Below are 12,504 nucleotides of genomic sequence, written 5' to 3' on the forward strand. Positions count from 1 at the left end.
CCGGGTCGATGATTGGTGTGCTCCGACATATACACAACCGATGATAAACGCAGAGACATACTGATTTACGCCACCCAACATCCAATTAGGTGTGTTGCCTTGTTCGATTGTTGTGTATGATGTGTTTATACATAGTATCTACATGTTCACATCACTGCCGGTTCAAAAACCCTTTTCACTACCAGATTACACAGTTTGCATCTACATCTTCACATCTTCTCATGGCACCAGCGGCAAAGCATCCGCCCAAACACGAGGACCATCGATGCGGCAAAGCATCCATGGATGAGGGCCGATCCATGTGCAGCATCTCGGAGTCATCCTCAGAGTGTACTCCTCTGAGTCACTAAGGACACAATGCCCTCAGACCACAGACAAAGAGCACTCCCAAGTCACCCTCTGAGTACTCCTCCGAGTCACTGAGGGCCATGACCACGGACGAGGAGCACAAACATGAAGACCAAGGCATGCGGCGACGACAACTCCACATCCGCCCAAGCAAGACAAGCAACACTAACACCGACAACAAAGCATCTACACAAGAAACACTAGCGGCAAAGCATTCGCCCAAGCACCAAGCAACGACTACGACTACAACAACACCAACTGGACCAACCAAGTGAGGAGAAACATGAAGCATAATTAGGAGCAGAGCAGTGACCGTAGCGACCATATAGGGAGTGAGCGACGAGCTATGGAGGATTCTTCAGCGACGCCTTCAGAAAGGAGTTGACGCTCAAGATGCCAATGTCGCTGGCCTTAGAGGCTTCTAAGATGAGACTTTCACCTAGAATTTGGTGAAGCTAGCGAAGGGCACGAGGTCTAGAAAATGACACCTCTAAGTGGCGCCAAAGGCATCACAGCCGTTCACCTGGCAGAGCCAGGCTGAGCTTTTGCCCTGACCTTGTGCAACCTGCCAAGCACCGCCACACCGTCCTAGCACTCTAGACTGTAGACCTCCTAGGGAGGGAGCCTAGCTACGCCGTCGTCACCAAGCGGGCTCCTGGCCAACAGGACAAACCCCGTCGACCAAGACACACTACTAGGCCAGGGAGGCGCTGACCACCATACTCGGGCACCAGGCCATGGGGGCGCGACCACATGCTCGCCTAGGCCACCCCAACATATGGCCACGCCGTTCGGCTGCCCCGCCCTGGTCTCCAACACTGGAGAGGGGGGCGTCTACCACGGAGCCTGGCAGCCGGAAGCCACCAGACAGGAAGTAGGCGCCCCTCCTGTCGGAGCACAGGACCATGCCAGCTGCCACCGCAGAGAGGGGCGGTGGGCTGGCTGTGCGCCAACTTTAGGGCCCAAGGGACTAGATCTGGCCAGCCAACACCCATCTCGGTCGCCGGAGGGCCACAATGGCGCTTGCCCACCATGGCCACCGTCCGAACACCGTCTGGCTAGCCCCGGCCTGCCGCATGAGGAAGGGGCGAGGAAGGGTTAGGTGGATGGCAGATTCGGCCCGTAGAGGCTCGGATCTGGCCAAACGCCACTGTCCACCGCTGTGGTCGCCACCGGAGTTGAGGTGGAGAGGGGTCCGACACGATTAGGTGGTGGGAGAGGAGAGGAGTTGCAGACGAGGCACCTTGTTGGGAGCCCGCCACCACGGGAAGGGCAGCGACGACGGCCGGAGGAGGCCTGGGAGGGAGCGAAGTTCGGCGGCAGCGGTGGCGCCTCCCGAGTCGCCTAACGTGGGCGCTCGGGAGGGATTAGGCAGAGGTTTCACACAACTTTCGGGACACACTGAATATATATCACGATGACGGCTTGGGCACCGTTAGTGGCGGTGGATTTGGCGCGCAAAGAACGCCCGCTCACGAAACCAGAGTGTTTGGGGGCATGGCCACTGGGGGCATGGGTCATCGGGGCGTGGTTGCATAGGGCGAGGCCACCTGGGTGGGAGGCCGCATGGGCTCGCTGTTGCCTAGGTAGGCACGTAGGCGTGGCCACCTGGTTTGACCATGCATGGGCTAGCGCGCAGCCCGTTGTCGTGGGCTTGGCGCAGGGCGCCGAGATGCTGTTTGGTGGCCATGGGAAGAAGATGCGCACAACCACAGAATGAGACGAGAAAAAAAATATTAGAGGAAAAGAGAAGAAGAGGGTAGTATAGTCATTTTATTCATTTGACGCACCAAGTAAAGCTGTTTTGCAGGTAAAAAACAGCCCTGCTTAAAAAAAAGCTGCTCAGCAAGCTAAATATAAGTAAAACAACTCTAGTACTACTTCCTCCATCCCAAATTATAAGTTATTTCAAGAATCTTACAAAATCAAAATACCTCAATTTTAACCAAAATTATAAAAAAAATTACAAAGTTTTGTGGTATCAAATAGATATACTATGAAAATATAATTAATCAATAATCTAACGATACTTAGTTAATATCATAAATATTATTATCCTACCATACAAATTTGATCAAACTTGACATGTTTTAATTTTCGACTTATTTGTGATGGAGCAAGTAGTGAAGATGAGGTGTGCTAAACCGAACCTTATTCGTCATATTTTGGATTGTTCGTCTCCGTACCCAAAATCCAAATGGCTACGAGAAAACTAAACAAATCACGAGAGGATTCATTGATCCACCTCCCCTATCTTCTCCTATATACATATATGCCACTCTCCGTCTGCACCTTGGTCTCCGTCACTGATTCCATCAGGCGACGGCCACCCTGACTCCCCTGACCGGCCGGCGCGCGGCTAAGATGGCCGTGACGGACGTGGAGGGCACGGCGGCGCCGGCGGCATTGGAGTTGGAGGTGCCCGCGAAGCGCAGTATCCTACGGTACAACTCGCCGCTGGCGCAGGTGTCCCTGCTGGGGCTCATCTGCTTCTGCTGCCCCGGCATGTTCAACGCGCTGTCCGGCCTGGGCGGCGGCGACCAAGTCGACGCCTCCACGGCCGACAAGGCCAACACGGCGCTCTACGCCTGCTTCGCCGTCTTCGCCATCCTCGGCGGCGGCGCGCAGAACCTCCTTGGCCCGCGCGCGACGCTGATGCTGGGCGCGCTCACCTACCCACTCTACGCCGGCTCCTTCCTCTACTACAAGCACCACCCGGAGTCGCAGGCGTTCCCCGTCACGGCGGGCGCGCTGCTCGGCGCCGGCGCGGGTTTCCTCTGGGCGGCGCAGGGCGCCGTGATGACCTCGTACCCGCCGCCTAACCGCCGGGGCACCTACATCTCCCTCTTCTGGTGCATCTTCAACCTCGGCAGCGTCCTCGGCGGTCTCCTCCCTTTCTCCTTCAACTACCACCGCAGCAACAAGCAGCCTGCCAGTGTCGTCAACAACAGCACGTACATCGCCTTCATAGCCTTCATGCTCGTCGGCGCCGGGCTCACCGTGCTCGTGCTGCCGCCGGCCAAGATCGTCCGCGACGACGGCACCAAGGCCACTACTACCACTAGTAGGGTCGTCGTCGTCCCCTTCTCGTCCCCGGCCGCCGCCGAGGGCGCCGAGATCCTCAAGCTCTTCACCAACTGGAAGATGCTGCTCGTGCTCCTGCCCGCCTGGGCTAGCTCTTCTACCGGAACGCTCTTCTTCTACACCGACCAGTTCAACGGCGGCGTCTTCACGCTCCGCACCAAGGGGCTCAACAACGTCGTCTTCTGGGGTGCGCAGATGATCGGCTCCGCCGGCATCGGCTACTTCCTCGACTTCGGATTCGCCAGCCGGAGGAAGAGAGGGCTGTTCGGAGTCGTCGCCGTCGCCGTCGTCGGAACGGCCATCTGGGGAGGCGGTCTGGCGAACCAGCTCAAGTACAGAGGAGTGGAGTTGGTCGACCCCATCGATTTCAAGGACGGCCACCACCGCTACGCCGGGCCGTTCATGCTCTACTTCTGCTACGGACTGCTGGATGCCATGTTCCAGACCGTCATCTACTGGATCATCGGCGCCCTCGCCATTAATGACTCCCAAATTCTCAGCAGGTACGTTGGGTTCTTCAAGGGAGTGCAGAGCGCGGGAGCGGCAGTGGCATGGCAAGTGAACAGGCGCCACACGCCGCTAAGATCCCAGCTGATTGTGAACTGGGCGCTCATTACCGTTAGCTACCCCTTGCTTGCACTGCTGGTGTTCGTGGCCGTGAAGGACGAGGACTACTCGGTTTCTTCAGTGGAGGACGGCAAGGAGAATGATAGTAATTAATAGGCTGTCAGCACCAACCAGCACTATGTAAAAAAAAAAAAAGCAAATAGCAGACACTCCCTACAAGTGACGCGAGAACAAAACGCGTCTGTAATACGTGGTCACAGACGCGCCTAGACAAAAACGCGTCTGTAATATGTGATCCTACATGGTGGTACCTGTTTCCATTTAATCGGTCATTTTGACTGTCTAAGTAGCCCTTTTGCCCATTTAAACACCCGTTTTGCCGGCTAAACGACAAGTGCTCGACTATTTACAATTTAGCATTTAGAATAACATTTTCCTCCACCTCCCCACCATTTAGAAGTCTATTTTGTCGGTGGTGGTCGTCGAGAAGACAAACAACAGATAACACAGGCCTCGGCGACGCAAGCGGTGCCAGTAAGGTCATAGGCAGATGGCGAGGGCGCTCCAGGCAGAGTCGGATAGGGTGGGCGCTCTAGGAAGAAGCGGATGGCGTGGACAAATGCAGCAGTTACCAGGGATGGCGGCATTGGAGTGGGAGTTGGATTGGGATGGGAACGAAGCAGCGGAGTCGAGTCGTCGTCTGTAGATTTAGAGCCCGTCGAGGCAATCTTCACCCTTGCCGTGTGATTGCATTCGTGTGGCCCATGTGGTGTTGATCCGACCGGGGAGCGCACTGAGGCGTCGCTGCACCCATCGCTCACCCAATTTTTCTCCCATGCATCGGGAGGGAAGGGAGACGTGTACTCGTGGTCAAGAGGGCGCAGGGCGCAGACCGGAGAGACAAGGAGTGGACCAAATTTTCATAGGCTGGCAAGAGTACTAAAAAAATTTTGGACCAAATTTCTAATGTAGTCCCGGGTTTATCTGATGTACCCACTTGGCCCGCTCCTGATTTGCATCAAGTTCCTCTGAATTTGGCATTGCATTTTTTTGTTTTGAATGCATATTTACTAATTAATTTCACAGCTTTGTGATTTACCAACCGAATTCAGTAACTAACGAACAAGGAAACAAAAGCAATTAAATAAAAGGAAACCAAATGCTATTCCGTAGTGCCACATGGCATAGGCACATAATGATGGGCCACAAAGACGGCCTATCAGCCCATGTAAGGGTAGAGTGCTGGGATTGGCAGCCCAAAATACAGGTTTGCTGTTACATAATGATGAGCTCAAGTTTGACTAAATTAGTATAATAAAATTATATGATTTATATGCCAAATAAATATTATTACTTTATTTATTAATTATATTTTCATAATATATTTGTTTGATGTTATAAATCTTTGTAGTTATTTTTATAATTTTGATCAAACTTGAGATGTTTTAACTCTACAAGAGAGTTGAAATGACTTATAGTTCACAATGAAGGGAGTAGTTGTTTTAGAAGTACCAGTTGATATCAGATCATTTAACCACAACATGAAACTGGCTGGTTGCATATTAGTCATTTTTTACAAATATGAATCTTAATAATCTTACTATTACTAATTAGAGACTCCAACGGAAGCTCCACGTTAATTCTCTCCGGAAGCGTAAGGAAAAAGACAAATCCTTCTATTTGATAAATTCTAATCACCATCATAAATAGTAACCATAATGGATCGATTTTGATTTGTAAAAAATTACTCACCTATGCTATTATAAAATTTATAATAAAGTAACCCCTTAATCTTGTATATAAATTACCCACCATGCCATTACAAAACATAATTCAAAATAACACCCTAAAATTGTATTTAAATTACCCACTTTTGTCATTATGATTGAAACATTAAAATAATCCACCAAATTAGCATCAAAAGTACCACACCTATGTCATTATGAAAGACACTTCAGAATAACTCCTAATTTTAAATCTAAATTACCCAACTCTAACATTATGTAATATAATTAAAAGTAAGACCGTAATGTTTTTTTTATAAACTACCTACCTTTGCTATTATGAAAGGTATTGTGATGCAAAATAATCTACCTTTTAACTAAATTATCCGTCTTAGATTTATATGAAGTAGAGAAAAAAACATTTCTCAATTCTACATGTTAATGCATTAAACTATGACAAAAACTAATTTAGTATCTATAATAATGTGGCACATATATTTCTAAATTACACACTCTACCACAACTAAAATTTAAAAGTAGACATATGATATGTACCACCACTTAAACCAAGTAATCATGTATGTATTAGGATACATATTTATTTTAATAGCTTATCAAGTGGAAATATTCCTTAATAAACTATATAACAATGGCACCAACAATTTCACTTGAAGTTATATTAAGACTCAATGATAATATATTTTAAAGTTGTTATATTAAATAACTTTATATATTTGACAAAAGTGTTTCATACCAATATTAGACATTTAATTTGAAGCGCTATATATTTTGTAAAACACTAGTACTACACATATAAATATTTGATATAACAAAATAGCATCTTGAGTGTTTTGGTGCAAGTTGAGATGACTAAATAGATTTGCAACTTAACATTTCGATAAAAAATTATAACAAATAGATATGAAAGTTAAAACTTCAAGATTTCTTCAGACTAAAAGTCATTGTAAAGCTTAGAGATTAATATCTTCTTGATATTAGCACCCCTACCCCATCTCATATCTCAACTAAAGCTCTAGCATTGATCTTATGCGATGTGATGCAAGTTATAAATGATTATTTATGGCATCATAGTACTTACTCCTCTGTCTCAAAAAGACCGATGTTTTTGACATTAACCAATCATGTTTGACTGCTCGTCTTATTCAAATTTTTTGTGCAAATTCTAAAATAGATAAAGTAGCTCTAATGATCAAATAAGTCATATCAAAATAGATGATATTATACAAAAAGTTGTAATAAGACGGATGGTCAAACAAGATGTCTAAAAGTAAAAAACAATGGTCTTTTTGAGACGGAGGGAGTAAGAGTGTAATCTATGACCTAAAATTTCTTATTTATAGCATTACAGAAGGAGTGTTCATAATAGATATTATAAGCTCAAGATTTTTAACTTTATTTGAGAATAAAAATATTGTAGGAATTAATAAGGTTAATTTTTTTTAAAAAAATAGATTCATTATGTCATATAAGATATGGGCTGCAACAAAGAGTCATAGTTGATTCTAAGTTGTTATGATTTAAAATAAATGCATAATAAAGTTACACAGAGGTGACATGAAAAAGGGAAAAAAACTATGGATGTAGATAAAAAACACTAAGTTAAAGATAAGTTATGACAATTAAATAGGGACTATAGTGTATCTATAATACAGGAGAACAATTAATAGAATCCCAAGTGCGGGATTCTAACCTGTGCGGGACCACAAGTTGATGGACTAGTTAACCACAACATGAGTATACAGGCTGATTTCTCATACTGTCATTTTTTACATATATAGAAATATATATATATATATATATATATATATATATATATATATATATATATATATATGGATCAGTTAACCAGTTGAACTAAGGTCGTGTTTGTTGATATCCTGCAGGAAGAACCTCTTCCAGTACCAATGGCGTGCCCATACTGCCCGCATAGCCTCTAGTGGCACTCCTTTCGTCTCCGGCAGGAGCACCACGATGAAAGCCGTCATGGCCAGCACCCAGCCGGCAAAGAAGAGGAATATCCCGAATTTCAGATTGCAGAGCAGGGTCGTGAACACCTGTGCCTGTATAAAGTAGAGGACGAACGCGATGGTCATGGAGATGGCCTGCCCCACGGACCTAGTTTCAACGGGGTGGATCTCGCTCAGAATCACCCACTTGAGTGAATCCCACGACAGACCCAAGCTGAAGGTGTACAGGCACATGAGCACCAGCACGGCCATCGCATAGCTCCTCGCCATCGTCACTGCATTGTGCTTCCCAAGGTGCTCCGCAAGTATCCATGACACGGCCACCTTACATAGTAGATATGTAGAGCATACAAACATGAAGCAAGTCACAAATCCTAACATATGAAGAAGGCCACAAATATACGAATAATAACATTTTGTTTGAGAATGAAAGAAATGTATTTGTACATACACATTACCTGAAAAATTATCATGCTGATGCCACCTATGAGGAACAAGGACCTCCGGCCATATCTGTCCACGACGAAGGTGGATGTGATGACCGCGCACAAGGTCACAAGGTTAACTATGGCAGAACCAAGAATCGCCTTCTGGCTGCTGAAGCCTACGGTCCGGAACAGCACCGGTGCCAAGACGAAGACGACGATCATGCCCGTGAGCTGGAAGAACACAGGTATGGCCACCATCATCACCGCGTATGGTCGGTACCTCTTATTGCATAGCCTCTTGAACGCACCTTGCTCGTTCTGGCATGCCTCTTCGACTGCACAAACAATGTCCTTGAACTCGGCTTCGATGTTAGCATCTGACCCACGGATGTGCTGCAGTGACACACGAGCCTTATCCGGCTCACCACGTAGCACTAGGCTGCTTGGGCTGTCTGTTACCAAAAGGGCACCCACGATGATGATGATGGCTGGTATGGCAGCGACACCGAGTGAGATCCGCCAGCCCCAGTAGGGCATGGAGTTTGTTAGATAGTTCACCATGTTCGCGATCACTGAGCCGATACAAACGAATATGTGGTAGGCTATTGTGAATGCTCCACGCCACCTTGGCGGTGATGTTTCGGCGAGATAGAGTGGAGCAGCCTATAAGGTTGAATTTGTGCTTAAGAATTCAATTGCACTTAATTTCTCAAACAACAACAACAACAATCAAAGTATACAAGCGCCATGTAACCAGTAACCCAGCAAATAACAGAACTGCGTAGTGAAGCCAACACCGAAGCCTAGTAGCATCTGGCCCATGATGAGCATGCTGACAGTAACAGCCCCAGCGTTGATGATAGAGCCGAAGAGGAATAAGACGCCACCGATGAGCATGACAGATTGGCGTCCAACCCTTCTTGTCACACGGCTTGCCATTGTCACACGGCTTGCCACTAATGATGACAGGGAGCTACCAATGTACATCGATGACGTGAATGCTGTAAGAAGCTGGTTGTCGTACATGCAATAGGCATCACGCTTTGCACTCTTCATCCCGCTCACCACTTCCGGGAAGAACTTATTCAAGAATGACTCCATTTGTGTGACACCACCTGAAAAACATGCATCCTTGAGACTATTAGTAGTTTAGAAAATCATAATTTAGTGTCTTATTAGTGCATGCATCACACGCCTATCGTCATTGGTATATACTCCCTACATACCTGTAAATAAAGTCATTTTGAATAAGGTTTGAGTCAAACATTGTGAATATAAATTATGAATAACTTGTAAGTTGTTGAGTTTGCAAATGTGAAAACCATATGAATAGATTTGACTTGAAAAATACTTTCACAAAAATATACATATACTACTTTTAAATAAATATTTTTATCAAAGTAAGAAGTCAAAGTTAGGTTTTGGAGACCGTGTCGTTGTCCTAAATGACTTTCTTTACATGTACGGAGGGAGTATTATGTAAAATTTATAGCAACTGGTATACAGCTCATTTTGGTAAAAAAAAAACTGGTATAGTACAGCTCATCATGAACATGACAAGATATATATACACCTCTGGTCTGATGTACTAGCTATAGCGACGTCTCAGCAGAAAAAAATCATATACCCCCATAAATAATATTGTGCACTTCATAACAAAAGCAAGTCAAAAGCTGCTCACTTGCGCTGCGTCCCACCAAAAAATAAGCTTTAGACTTCCGTAGGACACAAGGATTAAATATGAGAGCATGCAAATTGTGCACAACATCCATCAATCGTTGAGCCCACAATGCTTTGCCTATATATTGTTAGATATTTTCTTATGAGTTGTCTAGTTGTTGCCTACATATATTATATGTAATCCTCACTTATAGTTACAAATATTGGCCCACCAATTCGTGCTCTCCAGCACGGACCAGAATAATCTTATATATGTTACATAAGTTAAAGTTTCACGGATAAATTAGTATGTATCAGCTCTTGTTGCACCTCTTTCCATGACATCAAGTGCTCTAATCTTTTGATATTCTATTGGTTGCTGCAATTTTTCATCCATGCACTGGTTAATACACTAGTGGTTTTTGTATCTTTTTATTCAATATTTCCCTTTTGTGTATTTTATTTTGTTTTTATGTATTTTATCAAACTATAGATTCTAGGTCATAGACTACCCACTTAGTTACCATATATAATGTCACAAATAACCATTTGTGCTTTCAGCAATCAGGATGATAAATTTCATGTATCAAATAACTATATGTTTGATTTACGAAAAATGGTGGTTAAAATTAACCAACCAATATTAATATGTCACAATGTTTATTTAAGGTTTATAAACTTATATAAAGCAACAACTTACAAAATTTTGTCATGGAGTATTAACATAATTTCAGTGGCATACGTGGTTTGTTTATGGGATACTTTTTTCATGATCCATAAACCGAGAAAATAAATATTTGTCCTAATGTATGCAATCATATTACATAGTGGCATATTGTATTTATGTTTACTTGGAATTTAAGAGTTGTAGAAGTGTATATATGGTTATTTATTTCTTTTTCATACTACCTTATGTTGGTTTTTGGACGTAGTTTTGCGAGATATTTTAGTTTGATTTTACAGTAATAGAGGTGCATAATTTTAATGCAAATTTAGATGGTTAATTAAATTTTATTTTATAATGGAAGAGCAGGTATATAAATTTGCATTTTTTAGGTTCCTTTAAATTGTATTTTATGATTGCAGAGGTTGTGGGCTGCTCGCTTGGAGGTGACACAGTTAGTGTTTTAAAACTAAATTAATAAATTTCACTGTACGGACGAAAGCCCCTCCAGAATTCTAATAAAAAGGAGACAGACAAGAGAGGGGAGGGGTATTGTGAGGATGAAATGTAAAATAAAGAACATAATAACTACTTGCAAATTGGTAAAGGCGTAAAGCATGAGTAATCAAGCTAGCGTGCATTGGCAAAACAGCCTTACAACAAAACTTTCCTCGCGTCATTTGAGAGGTATTATATATTGGATCTTTTATGGGCTACAATTATAGCTCTAATTTATAGTTGAGTGGTTTAAATATTTGGTCAACCCTCTATATTTGTAAGGGATTATGTAGACTTTTTTTATTGTTTGCTAACTCATAGTCATGTCATTATACACATATAGAGTATGCTAATGACAGTGACATGCCTTCAAAACCACTTTAGAGGGTTATTTAGATTCCCAATAATTAAAGAAGTAAAATATTTTATTGGTTGGAAAAAAACATTTGGTTTTATAGGAGAGGGAATGGAGTGAAGCAGGTGAATGCAAATAATTAGGTTAACTATACTTTTTCCAAAATTAATTCCCAACCACGAAAAAAAATATACACATCTGATGTACTAGCTGTGTATATATATAGCAGAAAATTTCCATATAATAAGCACAGGTCCCCATAAATACCTTTTATAAAGCCAAGTCATAAGCTCTTCACTTGTGCTAGCGAAAAGGATTACTTGAGTTGGATTAAGTGATGTTTAGCTCCGATCCAGAACGAACTATATATAACTGGGAACGGAGTATATAGCAGCCAATATTCAAGCATGCATGTTCAGAGATGATTGATCTACATCCATTTGAGAATACATATGCATGTAGGGAGCATTAGGGCAGAGCTGGGTGATGAAGCAGCTATCATTTACCTGCGACACCAACATGGTAGCCGAAGACGAGGCCACAGGAAGCAGCCATGAGGCAGATGGCCATGACAGCGGCCGTCAAGCTACCGCCGTAGCTGATGTGACCATCTGCCGCCTCCAACGCTCCTCTTGCCATCCAACTGCTGACTACTCGAGGACGGCCGGGGACACTGTGTGCTTGCTGGCGCAGGGGCAGAGCTTGCAAGTTTTTTGCAGCTTAGGTTGGGCGTTTGGTTCCAAGGCATGCACATGAATTTATGCACATGAAGGGGCATCACACACTTGTATATATATTGTATTGTGTTCGGCATCCTTTGGCTGCTGGCTGTCCGTTTTTGACATGTCTCCGGCAGTGGTTGACTTTGCCAGCCAGGCTCACGCTATCATATCTACACAAGCATCCATGGTAATATGGTATATGATGATGGTCGTTCTGTAGCAGATTGGAGTCCCACACTGGGCTCAAAGGGTGCGTGGTCGCGCCTCCGTCGCCTCTCTCAAAGGAGATATTCATGGGGAGCACCGGGACTTGTTCCGTTCTCTGCTGCCATCAGGGAAGGGCTTTAGCTCCGGGCCGTAAGGGCCTTTAGTCCCGGCTACGGAACCGGGGCTAAGGTTTCGGGACTAAATGTCCCACCTTTAGTCCCGGTTAACAAGTCGATGACGGCGTAGAAATGATGAAATGA

The 12,504-nt window shown here is 44.4% G+C and overlaps 2 protein-coding genes across 2 annotated transcripts; one reads left to right on the forward strand and one right to left on the reverse strand.

Moving 5' to 3' along the window:
- Nucleotides 2,707–4,300, forward strand: LOC8056956 (UNC93-like protein 1). Its single transcript, XM_002445969.2, has one exon. It carries the CDS (start codon nucleotides 2,713–2,715, stop codon nucleotides 4,150–4,152), a length of 1,440 nt encoding a protein of 479 aa, XP_002446014.1. The 5' UTR covers nucleotides 2,707–2,712; the 3' UTR covers nucleotides 4,153–4,300.
- On the reverse strand, nucleotides 7,586–11,906 carry LOC110436286 (sugar transport protein 5-like). Its single transcript, XM_021462935.1, has 4 exons — nucleotides 11,822–11,906; nucleotides 8,919–9,254; nucleotides 8,170–8,804; nucleotides 7,586–8,035 (listed from the first exon to the last, which is right to left on the reverse strand). Exons 1-4 carry the CDS (start codon nucleotides 11,883–11,885, stop codon nucleotides 7,586–7,588), a joined length of 1,485 nt encoding a protein of 494 aa, XP_021318610.1. The 5' UTR covers nucleotides 11,886–11,906.

This window comes from Sorghum bicolor, chromosome 6 (assembly GCF_000003195.3).
Source record: "Sorghum bicolor cultivar BTx623 chromosome 6, Sorghum_bicolor_NCBIv3, whole genome shotgun sequence".
Classification (NCBI taxonomy): domain Eukaryota; kingdom Viridiplantae; phylum Streptophyta; class Magnoliopsida; order Poales; family Poaceae; genus Sorghum; species Sorghum bicolor.

Bases quoted from the DNA above. Each gene is read 5' to 3' on its own strand.
- LOC8056956 (XM_002445969.2), top strand. From the start codon at position 2,713: ATGGCCGTGACGGACGTGGAGGGCACGGCGGCGCCGGCGGCATTGGAG.
- LOC110436286 (XM_021462935.1), bottom strand. From the start codon at position 11,885: ATGGCCATCTGCCTCATGGCTGCTTCCTGTGGCCTCGTCTTCGGCTAC. The intron at 8,805-8,918 runs AGTTCTGTTATT...ATTCAACCTTAT, and splicing joins CGGTGTTGGCTTCACTACGC to AGGCTGCTCCACTCTATCTC. The intron at 8,036-8,169 runs GTAATGTGTATG...CTACTATGTAAG, and splicing joins TCAGCATGATAATTTTTCAG to GTGGCCGTGTCATGGATACT.